The 16119-nt window shown below is 57.1% G+C and overlaps 1 protein-coding gene across 1 annotated transcript; it reads left to right on the top strand.

Moving 5' to 3' along the window:
* The first annotated feature begins 4460 nt into the window (after positions 1-4460).
* On the top strand, positions 4461-12397 carry LOC119156264 (ribosome-binding protein 1-like). Its single transcript, XM_037405866.1, has 8 exons — positions 4461-5031; positions 8186-8590; positions 9139-9287; positions 9512-9634; positions 9818-9970; positions 10305-10423; positions 11143-11296; positions 12359-12397. Exons 2-8 carry the CDS (start codon positions 8206-8208, stop codon positions 12395-12397), a joined length of 1122 nt encoding a protein of 373 aa, XP_037261763.1. The 5' UTR covers positions 4461-5031; positions 8186-8205.
* Positions 12398-16119: the final 3722 nt, after the last annotated feature.

The following is a 16119-nucleotide window of genomic DNA, read 5'->3' as shown; positions in this document are numbered from 1 at the left end:
GCCACGGGGTCAGGCTGAGCGTGGGGACAGGGCAGAGCAGCGTGAGCGTGGGGACAGGGCGCAGCAGCACAGCCTCGCCAGCCCAGCGCAGGCTGCTCCTGCTCTCTTAAGCCTCAGCGCACCCCTGAAATTCCTGTCCCTGCGGGTGCTGCGTGGTGGTGGTCCTTGGGCACTGCCAGGCTCTTCAGCCTTCTCTCTCCCCTTCTTGTGGCTTTCCTGTTGAAACTCCACACAAACCCACCCTTTTTCCCCCGAGTTTTCTTCTTTTTAAATAATTTTTCTTTTTTTATTTCAAGTTGGTTTATTGGGAAATGGCAGAGACCACGTCACAGCTTGGTGCCTGCCTCCTCACAATAAAGCTGCTGAGCCCGGCGCTGACATCAGCGGGATTTGAGGAGCTGGTGGGGGGAAAAGGCCCCCAGAGTACTTGGTACCTCTGGGGGGTGTGAAGAACCAAGGCCAGGAAGGGGGATGAAGGCCAGACCCGCCTCCCTTTTGTTCCCAGAGAAGTCTGCGTGTGCTCAGCCTCTATATTAGACACACCAGAGATTCCACGCAGGCAGGACTGGGTAGACACGTGTCCTGTCCCCCCAGCACTGCAGCTTTGGGGGTCACGATGGAGAAGGGATGTGCAAATCACACTTGGGCTCTGGGGTCTTTGATCAGGCAAGAAGATGGGGTCCTGCTGAATTCAGGCTGAGGGAATGGCAAGCTGAGAGCCCCCACGCAGCCCCCCACTGCCCCCCAGACCTGCCTCCCACCCTTGTCCAGAGGCACCGAGCTAGCTGGGGCTTCGCTGACTGAGCAAGGGCTGCCGCCCCCAGAAGCCGGGGCACCCATCAGTGCTGAGCTCGTCAATGCTCATTGCAGAAATGGGCTGAGCACCTTTGGGGGGTCACGCTGAGCCGCGAGAAGGACCACCCCCGCCTCCCCAGATCCGGTGGGTGGCTCGGTGACACCCCTCCATCACTGCCTGCAGTGCCTCTCAGGATGGGAGGTGATGGAGCGCCGCACCTGGCCAGAGGGCTGTGTGTCCCCGGGAGGTGGTGGCCCCAGCCCCTTGCGCGGCAGCTGAGACCCCACGCACTCACTACAAGCCTTGCTGCCGCTGCAACCCCCAGCCCTGTTGTACGTGCATAGGCTGCATACCCGACAAGTACCCCGGGCTCTGGCAGGTCCATCTCCCCGCACCGGAGGGACAAACCCGGTGAGCAGAGCTTTTCCCCGCAGCCACCATTAGCCTTCAGTTTCTCTACCTGGGCTTTGCGGCGCATGGGAAGGACCTCATGAACCAAGGACGGCCAGTGACAGCACTGTCATGTCTGCAGCATGCCTGGCCTGATACCTTTTGCCTTTGAGATCCTCAAAAAGTCAGGGAACGCCTGGATTTTACCAGCATTGCAAACTGAGCTGGAGCAAGCTGTTGAGCGTAGCGGGGTGGCCATCACCCTCGGAGAGCCCCCAGTAGCGAGAGCCCCCCAGCAGCAGGTGCAGCAAAGTGATGCGATCTTTCCGCTTTTCAGCTTTTTCTTTTTTGCTTTTGCAGCAGCGATTCCCTTGATTGTGAGCTCTTGGGCAAAACAGGGCAGATGGTACCCAGGCGTTAACACAGAAGCAGCAACAAAGCCCCCAAACCAGCCAATACAAGGAGGGCAGCCGGTGTCCCAAGTACACTAAGGGCTCTGATGATGCTCCAGAAACTGTGTGAGAGCAGATTTGGTGTCCCCAGCATGGGGGGACATTGATGCCCTTCCAGGACACGTCGCCGAGCTGGCTCTTTTAGGAGGAAAGATGGGCAGATTCTTGCTAAGCAAAGCTGAAAAACCTCCCATCTCTTTGGGGAAAGAGGTTCAGCTTAATTTTCCACACCTGAAGTGGTACTGCTGGGATTTTTTTCTTCCCGCGGCACCTTGGTGGAAGGGGAAGTCCACGCTGAGGGGGTAGGGAAAGCCAAGCCTTGCCCACCAGCACAGGGCTGAGCACTGGCCAGCCCCTGCTCTCCTGGGAGCCCGTGGCGTTTTGCAACATGCCTGCTTTGCTGGGGGCACTCGCGCTGTCGGCTGGGCACCTGTCAGCCTGTGACTCAGGGCAGGCCGATCGGCTGCTGGGATCCGCAGGTAGATGGGCTGCTGGGATCCGCAGGCAGGCACCTAATTGGTAAAGATGAAGCAACTGCCCAGCCGGGGGGATTTTGGATGGGAATGCTGGATCCTTCTGCCCGATTCCGGCCACGGCGGGAGTTACCTTTCAGCCTGGCTATGTGACGGGCTTATCAAGCCACAGCTTAGACACCCAAGGTCACCTTTGCTGGAGCCGCTAAATTGTGTTTGCAGCACCTGCTGCTCACGCTCAGGCCTCAATTACCAGTCTCCATGTCCCATCCCAATCCTGTCCCCAGGGTCATGGACAAAAATGGCTGTTGGGAAACCCTTGCCCGCACGTGGACTTGAAAGGGTTTCTACCCGCTGTGCTCTTGCTGCAGCCAAGCTGCCCTACCTGGGCTGCAGTCCTGCTGAGCTGGCGTGGCTCTGAGCTGGGTCCGTCACCTGAACCCCTTCGCCTTTTTCTTCTTCGTGTAGTCCTGCCGGGAAGCCGTTTCCTCCTCAGCAAGTGGCCAGGCTACAGCAAGCGTTCCTCATGTTCTCTCTCCCTGCTCGCCTTGCCTTTTCAAAAGGTCTGGGTGACCTGGGAGAAACCGTAACGGAAAGGATTTCAACAGCCACAGGAAGAAACATTTTGCTTGCCACAGAGTCTCCAGCGGCAGCAGGATAAACAGCCTTGGGAGATAATAAAATTGGGCCCACTGACTCCATGGCGGGGACAAGCCTGAAGCATTATAGCTCTGAAGGTTGCCAGCTACTGCCAGCCGTGGCACGCAGGAGTATTCCAGAGGCCAGTACAACACCTGGGCACTTCCTGCGAGCGCCCCAAAGCCCCTTAGCTCAGACTAAGCTGCGGGAGCGCACCTAGCCAAGGCCTGAAGTGCCACCTCAGGCTTCTCATCCCTCAAAAGATCCCTGGGACTAAGGCACTTTGGAGGCGAGTCCCTGATGCGAGCGAGGGCTTTCCCGTTGTGCAGACTGCACTCCTGCCTGCCAGGTCTGACATCCTTCCCCCTTTGCAGGGTTTCTCCTGCTCCCTTTCCTAACCGAGGGAGGAAATCCCAGGCAGAAGTCCCCCACGGCGTCACCTGGGCTGGCTGTCTCTTGGAAGATGCCTGCAGTCTGGAGGCGCGTCATCAGGTGGATCTGGGGCTGGGAGTTCCCGTGGTTTGTCAGGCAGCACCAGTCCCACTGTGTCACCACATTTCCTTCTCAACCTGCACTTTGGACAGAGACCAGTCCTGCAGACACCTCGGCAAGGACGAGCCCTTGATGAGGACGACAACGAGCCGCTTTTGGGTGAGCTCAGAGCTGACTGAAACACAGGCGAAAAGCCCCAGCACAAACCAGGCCGCTTTGCTTTTCTCAAAAGTCACAAAGCTTCGCTCCGGTGGATCTCTTTGCATCGGAAACCCTTGTGCTCCCAGCGCGGTGACCCGCACGGGCGCCAGGTCAGAGCAGTCCGTCACCGCCTGCCTTTGAATTCAAGGTTTGAACCGCGCAGCGTGGCCAGAGAGGGCACATGCTGCGTGAGGTCATGGACCACCATTTCCCTGGCCCTGCGGCTGAGCCAGCGCAGCCTGCTGCTGTGCCGGGAGCGGCGGGGACAGTGCCGCTTCTGTCTCGCAGAAGCATCTGACCCGCTAGTAAGTGCGTATGAGAGAAACGAAGGTAGTTCTAAATTCAACTATGCCAACAAAAAGCCGTTTTTATAGAATCCCTCAGGCTGAAAGGGAACTCAAGGCACTTCACAACAAGAACACTGACCCTCTAGAACGAGTGAACCTTTAACTCTTGTTTCCTGCACCGCGAGTTTACAAGAGTGGATTAGGACGATTTCTCCAGAAAAGTGTGTCTATTTTATCGCTATTTCGCTTCAGAATTAGCCTTTATAAGTACTGCTCTGCAACTGCAAGCACGAAGAATTTAACCCAGTTTTTGTGCCTAAAACAGGTCGTTTTAGCCTAACTTTCACTAGAGGTTTTCACTTTTGTATTTAATGGTTACAGGGGAAACGGGTTCTGAGCTTGGCAATTTGACCAGTAGCCTCCAAAAGACTGACTGAATTTTGCTTTTTACAGTTTAGAAAATTAAGAGCAGGAACCAGATTGTTCTCACCCCACCCACCCACCCACCCACCCACCGCCCTTTCATCCCGTGATACACTGACACGTTGCAGCACTGGACCAACAATTTTGGGAGACCTTTAGCGTTAATCCATCGGGGACAGTGTTGGGCTGCCGGGCAACCCATGCAAATATTAATACACCAAGAGGAATCCTTAGATGGGATTTATTGAGGGTCATTTGTACATACGAGCTACATCTCCAAAACCTACTCTACCAGACAGCTTCCCTACAGTTAGGGAAACCCTTGCCTAGAATGGTTGCTTTACATGACTGATCTATTGAAACATGGAATGCCTGTAGAGTTGTGGCACTCCATGACATCTACACGGGACTTGCTTCAAGAGCTACGACCAGGGAGCCTCCTGGCTTCTCAGCCATGCAAGCTCGGTCAGGTCCTCTGGCCCGTTTGCTTGGCATTCATGCTTTCTGCCTAAAAAAAGAGGCAAAACGCACAATAATGCGGCATTCCAACATGCTAGTAATCAATCAAACACACTTGGTAGTAACATTAGAAGAGGCAATCGGGTCACCCAAGCAGGTAAGTCCTGCCTTAGCTTAGGCATTTGGATGGTTTTCCCCGACGGGTGTCAGAGGAGACATCTGGCTACACGCCAAGTAGCAATGTAGAAACACCAGGGAGAACGTTTTCACTACATGCGTGCTCAGACCGTCCCCTTGTCACCGCAGGCTCTCTCAGGAGCGGATCTCTCCTTTCTAGGGCTACCCTGGATACGGCGGGTGAGGAGGCTACACGCAAGCAGGCTCCAATGGCTGACTCTGCTCCCGCTGGCTCTGGAGAGGTGGGTGAAAGAATCAGAGTGAGAATCTGGGCTGTAGAGACCAGAAAGGCTTTGCTGCTCCAAGGAACCAACAATGGATTCTTTTCTTGGAGGGCGGGGAGCCCAACCCAAGCCTGTCTGATGCGGAGAGAAGCTGCATTTTGTCAGGAGTTCTTTCTTTAACTTCCGCATGTGCAGCACAGCCTCCCTGGGTAGTTCCAGTCCACTGGCCAGCTGTCCTGTGAAGGCTGGCACTGCTGCACAACGATGCTGTCTGTCTTGCAGGCTGCAAGATTGTGGCCCAGTGCAGCAGGAGGAAGCGAGGGGGGGGCAGCGCTCTCTGGCTACAAGCCAGGCCGGCTTAGCGTGACATTTCTGAATGCTGCAGCAAGGTGTTGACTCCTTGGTTAGCGGTGTCTGACAGGCTGACTAGAACTTTGCTTCTCCACGTGGAGACGCAGTGCCTTTTCAAATGAGAAATCACAACCACACCTCTAAATCAAGCGCATTGCTAATTACTACCATTGCACAGTATGTTTGAGATCGTGTCTTTCAACAGACACGGGGCTGAACGTCCTCTGCCACAGCAGCAGCTCTGGAAGGAATCTAACGGTTTCCAGCCTGTGTGGTGCAGATGTGCTGCTCTGCATGGCACAGCTATGGTGTCACAGACATTGCAAAACCTGCTCTTGTCCTGAGCACAGTTCTACTGCCTCCAAAATTCAGTCACACCTTGTAAGTTTTAGCCAGAGCTCATCTGAGCTCCGTCACAGGGCATTTCACTTGCGAAGTTCTCATCTCTCACTAGTATCCCAAAAGAAACCCCAACCAAAACCCAAAGCCCAAACCAGCATCCAGCTGCTTTGGGAGGTGGCGGGAGCAGCTGGTGGGGTTGGAGGGCGTTTGCCATCAGTCAGCGATGCCCTTGCCCTAAGCTGGAGCTGCAAATTTTGGCCTAAGTCTGCCACGGTGGCATTGGGAGGTCAGGAGTTCTACTGGTGGTGGCAGTGTGAGGTCAGCAGCTCTGTTGGCGGTGGCAGCAGCAGGTCAGCAGCTCTGTTGGCGATGGCATTGTGAGGTCAGCAGCTCTGTTGGTACCGGCACATTGGGGTTGCCAGGTGAGGAATGCAGGGCGCTCAGTTCCGCCCCGGAACAGCTCCGGGGAGCATTGGTCTGGCCCTAAAGCCAGCAGAAGGACGTGGGTACATGTTCTCTGGACCCTCGCTTCTATTTCCTGCCAGGAAGAGGAAACGCAGCCCTTTTCACCCTGCAGGTTAGGAATAATCCCTCTGCCCGATGGGGACCATCCCAAAGTGATGCTGCGTTGTCAGGAGGGAGGGAGCTGGCACCAGCTGTGCTGGGATGGAGCCGGCTGAGGCCGTTGAAATCGAAACGGCCTGGGCGGACCTGGGGTAGCGATGCCTGTAGTATCAGCTGGGATCTCGAGCGGTGCCCTGGGGTAGGAAGGTGGCCCTGCCGGGGGAGGCTGGTTCCAGCTGGCGTTGGCAGCGTGCCCGCCTGCCAGCTCTCTGCTGCTTCGGCTGGGGTGCTTGGAGAGGCGGGCAGGGAGAGCTGGGCTGCTGGTTGAAACATCCCTCAACAACCCCCCTGGGGGCTGCAGGTGACACTTTCCTTGCACTGTGTCCCCCTGGCTGCACCGGTGCGGATTCGGCTGGGAGTGAGTTTGCCGCTGTCGGCTGTTAGAAAGGGAAAGGCTCTGAGGTCTCTCCCTGCGAGCACCGAGGTTTTGAAAAGGTGCTGATCTCCTTAGTTATAGCCTTAATTTTGCCTCCTCCCTTTGCAGCCCCTCCCTCCCTCCTCAACCTGCAGTCTCTTCAAGAGGAAATTTGAAAATGTTTTCAGTTAGGTGCGGGGTGGGAACTTCTGATAGCCGAGGGCTTGATGCGTTGATCACGAGAAAGCGCAGCCGGGCACCTCCTGGGAAGTGCCCCTGCGCAGATGAACTGCCTGACTGCAGCATCTGGGGGGTTGTGAGCCACGTGGAGGTGATGCCCCCACGGGGGAAACGCGCGAGTGGGACAGCGCGGAAGAGACTGGCTTCCAGACTCGGGACGGGCTTCGGTTAGCGGTTAAGAAGAGTGGAGGCAGCAGCATCTTCCTCCGCGTGGGGCTGCACCCCGCCTGCCAGGTCTCAGACCAGGCAGTACGGTCTCCGTTGCTGCTCTGTGTGTCATGGGTGGAGAACCTGAGCGTGGAGAGGAGGGTGGGAAAGGACCCTGTGCCCGGTTTGCCCGCCAGTTAATGGCAGAGGTGGAAAGAGAAGTGCCACATCCAGCACTCCCTTTGCAAGTCTCGTTTCTTCCTGCGGGCATCTGCCGGGGAGATGAGACGGTTAATGGCCATGCTCTGCTTTTCTTTGGCTTGAACTTAGGCCTTTTCTTGGTGTTTGCATCTCAAGGAGGTGGTAGCATCTTGGTTCTCTGTGTGCTGTCTGTAGCATCATTGCTGGGCTGGTTCTCATCACTGGCCGCTGGGAGCCGCTACCCAGTGGGATGCGGTCACCGCGCATCCTCCCTGCCAGGCTGGGCAGAGGCCAGCAGTGCCGCAGGGCGCGGGTGGCAAAGGGAGGCGGCCAGGGCTGTTGCAAAGCTGGGGAAAGCTCTCCCGTGCATGCTTTCCCCTGCCAGGGGGGTGTTTTATTCCAAAGCTGAGACCCTGGATGCACTTCCACCTGCGCCTGGGTGCAGAGAAAAGGCCAGGTGCCCCAGGGAGAGCCCAGGTCTTGGCCAGACTGCACCAGGCAGTCTGAAAACGGGCTCTCTTACTGCCGCAGGGCTGCAGGTATCGCCCAGGGTCGTGCAAAAGCGTCCCATTGGACATGTCATGGGCACTGTGCTCATGGCTCTCTCTGGTTGCACCCCTGCTTTTTTCTTCCCCCTCTTTGGTTCTTCTGGAGATTGCTGCAGCCAGCACAGGCGGTCCCTGCGGTGCGGATGGAGCACTGTGCGCTGGCTGTGCTGCGCAGGAGCACAAACCTGGGGTGGGGGGATGGGGTGTCGTCAGGTTGCCCTCATTAGAGGTGTGTGAATCCTGAGCACTTTTTGGAGCGTGGTGCCATTTGAAAACACAGATGGACATAGGAGACTCCCTGCTCCCAGAGAGGCCGTTGCACCTCCTTGTTGTCCCCACTAACTGTTGTTCTGGTGTCTTGCAGGCACAGAAGAATAAGGCACGATGGATGCCTATGAACCTCCAACACTGGATGTTGTAGTCTTTGGAGGTTTGACGGTGGTATTGGCCATTGGGATCTTCCTGTTCTCCTTCCTGGAGAAGGTCCTCCTTCCTTCTGAGGAAGCCTTGGCCAAGCAAGGCAAATACAATGAAACCGCCCAGCTGAAGAAAAAAGAGAAAAAGCAGAAAGAGGAAGCTGTAGAGAAAAAAGCAAAAGGAAAGGAAAAGGAAGAGAAACGAAACGGAAAGATCGCAGAGCAGCACCAAAGTGCTCCAGCTGTCAGCTCCGTCACTATCAAGAAACCAAATGTTCTTCCAACCCATGAGGAGCAGAAGCCTAATGGACCTGTCAAGAAGGCAGGTGCATCCGAGAAGAAACGCGAGCCAGGTAAGGCCAAGTTCCTCTGCGTATATCCCCATTGAGTAAGCCAGCAGAGGGATAGGAGAAGGGCTGGAGTCATCTCGTTCCCTTAGCAAAGAAAGAGCTGGAACGAACCTGCCTAGTGAAAGGCAGGAGACGACCTTGCTGCTCTGCGCCACCGGCACCGCTGCGTGGAGCGATGTCCCCTAGGGAGGCTGTGTCACGATGGAGTCCAGCTTCTGATGCCCACCATGTCTCTGCTCCCTGGCATTAGCAAAGCGTGCCCAGCTCTGGCTGGAAACGCTCAGTGTGATGGAGGGCGGTGGCAGGGCGGCAGGAGCAGGAGCAGAGCCAGGCAGAGGTGGCAGCTGGCTCAGGGAACGCTTGTCTGTGGTGAGCGCCGTCCCCAGCGCTCGTCACATTGCTTTCGGTTAGAGAGGTATCAAACTTGGCTGTGGACATCTGGGCGGTTGCTGGCGTGAAATGGCACTTACGGGGTTGAAGTCAACTGAGGTGATGCTACTCAGCCCTGCCGTTGGCTCGAGCGCTCCCAACCCCTCCTCTCTCCTCCCCAGCACCTGCGGACTCGGATGGGCCCCTCTACCTGCCCTACAAGACGCTTGTGTCCACGGTCAGCAGCACGGCGTTCAGCGAGGGGGAGGCCCAGCGGCTCATCGAGATCCTGAGGGAGAAAGCGGGCATCGTCCAGGACACCTGGCACACGGTAGGGCTGCCAGCACCGCCGTGGCCGCCAGGGCCGGGCCGAGCCTCGGGGGGTGCGGAGGGGTGAAGGCAGCCCGTTTTCGGGCAGGCTGTCCCCCGAGGGTCAGCCTTAGAGACGGGAGCTGAATTTTCCCTGGGGCAGAGGGCATGATCCTGTGCGTGTGGGGGGGAGGGGTTGGATCGGTCGGTGGCGGTCCCCGCTGATGTGCCACCCTGTGCCGGCAGGCCAAGCAGAAGGGTGGCCCGGTCGCTGTCCTGAAACGCCGGCTGGAGGAGAAGGAGAAGCAGCTCGCCACTGAGCAGGAGGCTGCAGCCGCTGCCAGAAACAAGAGGCGGGAGCTGAGCAAGGTAAGTGCCGCGCAGCCCTCCCGGCACCCCTGGCACGGGCCCTGCCCCTCACGGCATGGGGGCACCTCCGAAAGGGTTACACTTTTTAAAGCCTTCTGAGCTCGGAGGCCACTTGTTTCAAGTCCCCTTAGAGCAGGGAAATTCCTACGCTCAGGACTGACCGGGTGGCTTCTCTCCTCGAAGGAGCTGGTGGCCGAGCGGGCTAAGGTGACGGCTCTGGAGGGCAAGCTGAAGGAGCAGCTGCTGGCCCGCGAGCAGGAGATGGCAGCGGTGCAGGCACGCACGCAGGCCATCAACCAGGACCATGCCCAGAAAACGCAGCAGCTCCAGGACAAGGTGAGCCCCACGCGGTGCTCTGCAGCTTCCTCCGCTGGCTGCCGGCTGGCCTTCGGTGGCAGGTGCTGGTCTTTTGGAGAAGACCGAGGTGGACGACGGGACCAGAGCCTCAGGGAGGGGCGAGTGCCCCGCAGTGCTCCTGCCCCGTGGTGCTCAAGCTAGAAGAGGGAGGTGGGAGCATCCTCATGGGATGCGGCAGCCCCGGGGCTCTCAGCATCAGCAGACACCTCGCTGTGGCTTCCTTGCCAGTCCCTCTTGCTCATGGGGTGGGCTTCTCAGGAGGGAGCAGAGGGACCGGCGGTGGCGGCATTAACCCCTGTTGGGCTCTCCCTAGATCCGGACCCTGCAGGAGCAGCTGGAGAACAGACCCAACACGCAGCTGGCTCGCCTGCAGCAGGAGAACTCCATGCTGAGGGATGCCCTCTACCAGACCAGCAGCTGGATGGAGAGCAAGTAAGACTGGGGCGGGGGGCAGAGCCTGGGGCCGCCCTCTGGCAAGCCCTGGGGGTGGCTGTCCATCAGGCTTGGCCACCCGCTTTCTGGAGGGTGCTTCTACAGGCACCCCAGCTAGCTGGAGGTAGAGGAGGGAGTGAGGAAGAGATTGCCAAATGGCTTTTGGGGGCCTGGCAGGGGAAACAAGGATGTTTTTCCCAAGTGGAAGGGCAGGGGAAACCCTCTCTGCTTTGGGGTCACCTGTGCTGATGCCAGCGGAGGGGGGCAGAGGGGACCAGAAGGCGCTGCAGCATTGCTCCCCACTTCGGGGACCTGCCTGGTGCATACAGAACAAACAGGAGCTAGGGAGAAGAATGTCACGCTCCTTTCTATAGAAGGTCTGAAATGGCTGGTGATTAACAGCGCCCAGCTAATTACAGAGCAGACTCCAGCTGCCTAGAGTGCTTTCTGCTGTGTCTGGGAACACAGATCCTTGCGACTTCTCCTTCATGAGAAAGGAATGCCTCCTGTGATGGAAACGCAGCTTTTGAAAAGTGATGTGTCAGCTCTCTGCACCCCGTCCCTGAAGGACCAGGCGTGTCCCAGAAACAGGCGAACGCCACCGCTGAGATGTTTCAAGCCCTGTTACCAGGCCCACAGGGGGATGTGTTCCCCCTGGGTAACGCCAGGGATGCTTGACTGGCCTGCGGGCTGGAATAACGCTGCTTCTCTTGGTGCAGGCACAACCCTGAGCTGGCCAGGTTGCGGAAGGAGTACGCCAAGCTGAAGAACGAGCTGTCTGAGAAGTCAAAGGTGCTGCAGCGAAAGGAGCAGCAGAGGAAGAGCCTGGAGCTCAAAGCGTCAGCCTTGCAGAAGGAGATGGAGCAGCTGCAGGTCAGGCAAGCGCCTGCAAACCTGCTCCCCTCAGAGAGACGGGGCGCGTGGCTGAATTGTGTGGGATCCATGGGGCTGGCCATGGGGAGAGCTCGGGGGGAGATGAGCGTCCGCATTTGGAAAGCGAGCTGCCTGGCGGACCCCCTGTCAGTTTGTCACATGCCAGGAGCTCTATTGCGCATCGCCGGCAAAGCCCAGGGGGCACGCTGCCCTGGTGGGAGCCGTTCTCGCTCACCTGTGAAGCTCACCAGCCGGCTGTGAGGGTGGGGGGAAGCCTAGATGCTGCACCCTGATGAGTGGTAGCCTCAGGTGAGAGAGGAAACCCAGTGGCCCCTGCCAGCGGGTGCTCACGAGGACGTGGGTGCTCCCTCTCGACTCTGAAGCCCTTGGTGCACGAGGTAGAGCTTGTGGCTTGTTTGTTGTCACCGGGGGGTGCCTGGATTTGGGGGTTTAGGGGTGTTTAAAGGACACCTCCCAGGTAGGGCCTCTGAGCACGCCGCTGGAGCAGTGGCGCATCGCTGGCTTGTGGCCACCGCGGCGGCTCAGTGCAGACCTGAGGTGACCCGAGATGTTCTGGAGGGGGGAAGGTCACCAGAGGGCCAAGGGAGGCTCAGGCAGATGCCTTCTTTTGACTCCTATGTAGGAAAAACTGGTAAAAAATATAACAAGGGACCTGGACCAGGAAACAACCAAACTCCAGGAGCTACTGAAGGTTACCAGGACCAACTGGCCAGAGGGGCAGAAACCATAAAGAAGTGAATGAACAGCTTCAGGAAATGGTCCCTGTGGTGGCCACAACCATCCCTCCCCTTGGTGCTGGCGGAGGGCAGGGGGAAGCGCGTGTCAGGCAGTGGTTGAAAACCAGAGACAAGGTGGCACTTGCTGCCAGAAGCCATCTGGGTGGCTTTGGGGAAGCTCGGGGAGCATAGGAGATGGTGGTCATGGTTCTCCCTGCTCAAAAGGCAGGACCTGGCCCACCTGTGAAATGCTTTGATGCTTGAGCTGCCACGAGGATAAGGTTGAGACCCAGCTGAGTAACCCACCTCTGTTTTCCTTCTCCAGGGGGAAGAGGAAGGTTTGAAGAAAGGGACTTCAGCCTGACCAGTCTATGAGCTAGACCTTACCGCTCCTAAAAATAAAAACATATACTGACTTTACTGTAGATAAAAGTTACAAGCCAGTAGGGACCTAAACCCTAGGTTTGAAACTAGGTTTAGTAACATTTTTATTATTACATATTATATAATATATTTATTATTGGAAAATAAAATTGCAGAAAACCCCAACCAGTAAACACTGCAGGCATGTGTTTGTAAGAAAATCTTCATAGTGTTTTGTACAACCAACAGTTTGTTCCCCAGGGAGACGCTCCGGCCACGTCGGGGCAGGCAGAACCCACGCATGTGTGAAAAGGGAAGACTGTGCTTGTACATCAACTGCTGCAATTATTTTTTCCCTTTCTATTATTTCTATTTTTTTCTTTTTATTTTCCTTTTTTTTTGTTGGTTGGAGTGAAAGAAGTGTGAAAGTGAGAGCCACCACGGAAGGAAGCCTCTCTTTGATGGGTGGCTCTTGGCACGTATCCTTTTGTGTACTTCTGGGTGTCGGTGCAATTATAATGACGTAGTGAAAAGAGCTTATCCTTGCTTCATTTTCCCGGTTATTGTTTGTTAATTTTTATTAAGTTTGCAAGCCAGCCAGGTGTTTGGGGTCACTGAAGAAGGACCCAGCTGTGGCCGGGAGCAGATCCTTTATTCCCCGCCTTGCTCGCTGTGCTGCAAACAGCCATACCTTCTGTTTTTCCTCCAAGACACGCAAAGGAGAGAACCCTTCCCTTCCAGCCACGTGTGTTTTCACGCTGGCGGTGCACCCCGAGGTCCCCTGCCATGGGGTCAGGCTGAGCGTGGGGACAGGGCAGAGCAGCGTGAGCGTGGGGACAGGGCACAGCAGCACAGCCACGCCAGCCCGGCGCAGGCTGCTCCTGCTCGCTTAAGCCTCAGCGCACCCCTGTAATTCTGACCCTGCGGGTGCTGCGTGGTGGTGGTCCTTGGGCACTGCCGGGCTCTCCAGCCTTCTCTCTCCCCTTCTTGTGGCTTTTATTTTTTTTTTAATTTTTCCTTTTTGTTTTATTTCAAGTTGGTTTCTTAGGGAATGGCAGAGACCATGTCACAGCTCGGTGCCTGTCTCCTCACAATAAAGCTGCTGAGCGCAGCGCTGACATCAGCGGCATTTGAGGAGCTGGTGGGGGGAAAAGGCCCCCAAAGTACTTGGTACCTGCTGGGTGTGTGAAGAACCAAGGCCAGGACGGGGATGAAGGCCAGACGCGCCTCCGTTTTGCTCCCAGAGAAGTCAGCATGTGCTCAGCCTCTATATCAGACACAGCAGAGACTCCACGCAGGCAGGACTGGGTAGACACGTGTCCTGTCCCCCCAGCACTGCAGCTTTCTGGGTCATGATGGAGAAGGGATGTGCAAGTCACACTTGGGCTGTGGGGTCTTTGATCAGGCAAGAAGATGGGGTCCTGCTGAATTCAGGCTGAGGGAATGGCAAGCTGAGAGCCCCCACGCAGCCCCCCACTGCCCCCCAGACCTGCCTCCCACCCTTGTCCAGAGGCACCGAGCTAGCTGGGGCTTCGCTGACTGAGCAAGGGCTGCCGCCCCCAGAAGCCGGGGCACCCATCAGTGCTGAGCTCGTCAATGCTCATTGCAGAAATGGGCTGAGCACCTTTGGGGGGTCACGCTGAGCCGCGAGAAGGACCACCCCCGCCTCCCCAGATCCGGTGGGTGGCTCGGTGACACCCCTCCATCACTGCCTGCAGTGCCTCTCAGGATGGGAGGTGATGGAGCGCCGCACCTGGCCAGAGGGCTGTGTGTCCCCGGGAGGTGGTGGCCCCAGCCCCTTGCGCGGCAGCTGAGACCCCACGCACTCACTACAAGCCCTGCTGCCGCTGCAACCCCCAGCCCTGTTGTACGTGCATAGGCTGCATACCCGACAAGTACCCCGGGCTCTGGCAGGTCCATCTCCCCGCACCGGAGGGACAAACCCGGTGAGCAGAGCTTTTCCCCGCAGCCACCATTAGCCTTCAGTTTCTCTACCTGGGCTTTGCGGCGCATGGGAAGGACCTCATGAACCAAGGACGGCCAGTGACAGCACTGTCATGTCTGCAGCATGCCTGGCCTGATACCTTTTGCCTTTGAGATCCTCAAAAAGTCAGGGAACGCCTGGATTTTACCAGCATTGCAAACTGAGCTGGAGCAAGCTGTTGGGCGTAGCGGGGTGGCCATCACCCTCGGAGAGCCCCCAGTAGCGAGAGCCCCCCAGCAGCAGGTGCAGCAAAGTGATGCGATCTTTCCGCTTTTCAGCTTTTTCTTTTTTGCTTTTGCAGCAGCGATTCCCTTGATTGTGAGCTCTTGGGCAAAACAGGGCAGATGGTACCCAGGCGTTAACACAGAAGCAGCAACAAAGCCCCCAAACCAGCCAATGCAAGGAGGGCAGCCGGTGTCCCAAGTACACTAAGGGCTCTGATGATGCTCCAGAAACTGTGTGAGAGCAGATTTGGTGTCCCCAGCATGGGGGGACATTGATGCCCTTCCAGGACACGTCGCCGAGCTGGCTCTTTTAGGAGGAAAGATGGGCAGATTCTTGCTAAGCAAAGCTGAAAAACCTCCCATCTCTTTGGGGAAAGAGGTTCAGCTTAATTTTCCACACCTGAAGTGGTACTGCTGGGATTTTTTTCTTCCCGCGGCACCTTGGTGGAAGGGGAAGTCCACGCTGAGGGGGTAGGGAAAGCCAAGCCTTGCCCACCAGCACAGGGCTGAGCACTGGCCAGCCCCTGCTCTCCTGGGAGCCCGTGGCGTTTTGCAACATGCCTGCTTTGCTGGGGGCACTCGCGCTGTCGGCTGGGCACCTGTCAGCCTGTGACTCAGGGCAGGCCGATCGGCTGCTGGGATCCGCAGGTAGATGGGCTGCTGGGATCCGCAGGCAGGCACCTAATTGGTAAAGATGAAGCAACTGCCCAGCCGGGGGGATTTTGGATGGGAATGCTGGATCCTTCTGCCCGATTCCGGCCACGGCGGGAGTTACCTTTCAGCCTGGCTATGTGACGGGCTTATCAAGCCACAGCTTAGACACCCAAGGTCACCTTTGCTGGAGCCGCTAAACTGTGTTTGCAGCACCTGCTGCTCACGCTCAGGCCTCAATTACCAGTCTCCATCTCCCATCCCAATCCTGTCCCCAGGGTCATGGACAAAAATGGCTGTTGGGAAACCCTTGCCCGCACGTGGACTTGAAAGGGTTTCTACCCGCTGTGCTCTTGCTGCAGCCAAGCTGCCCTACCTGGGCTGCAGTCCTGCTGAGCTGGCGTGGCTCTGAGCTGGGTCCGTCACCTGAACCCCTTCGCCTTTTTCTTCTTCGTGTAGTCCTGCCGGGAAGCCGTTTCCTCCTCAGCAAGTGGCCAGGCTACAGCAAGCGTTCCTCATGTTCTCTCTCCCTGCTCGCCTTGCCTTTTCAAAAGGTCTGGGTGACCTGGGAGAAACCGTAACGGAAAGGATTTCAACAGCCACAGGAAGAAACATTTTGCTTGCCACAGAGTCTCCAGCGGCAGCAGGATAAACAGCCTTGGGAGATAATAAAATTGGGCCCACTGACTCCATGGCGGGGACAAGCCTGAAGCATTATAGCTCTGAAGGTTGCCAGCTACTGCCAGCCGTGGCACGCAGGAGTATTCCAGAGGCCAGTACAACACCTGGGCACTTCCTGCGAGCGCCCCAAAGCCCCTTAGCTCAGACTAAGCTGCGGGAGCGCACCTAGCCAAGGCCTGAAGT

This window comes from Falco rusticolus, chromosome 12 (assembly GCF_015220075.1).
Source record: "Falco rusticolus isolate bFalRus1 chromosome 12, bFalRus1.pri, whole genome shotgun sequence".
NCBI lineage: Eukaryota > Metazoa > Chordata > Aves > Falconiformes > Falconidae > Falco > Falco rusticolus.
Note: the sequence above shows the minus strand (reverse complement) of the source record. Positions and strands in the feature narration are given on the sequence as shown.

Bases quoted from the DNA above. Each gene is read 5' to 3' on its own strand.
- LOC119156264 (XM_037405866.1), top strand. From the start codon at position 8,206: ATGGATGCCTATGAACCTCCAACACTGGATGTTGTAGTCTTTGGAGGT. The intron at 9,288-9,511 runs GTAGGGCTGCCA...CTGTGCCGGCAG, and splicing joins TCCAGGACACCTGGCACACG to GCCAAGCAGAAGGGTGGCCC. The intron at 9,971-10,304 runs GTGAGCCCCACG...GGCTCTCCCTAG, and splicing joins CGCAGCAGCTCCAGGACAAG to ATCCGGACCCTGCAGGAGCA.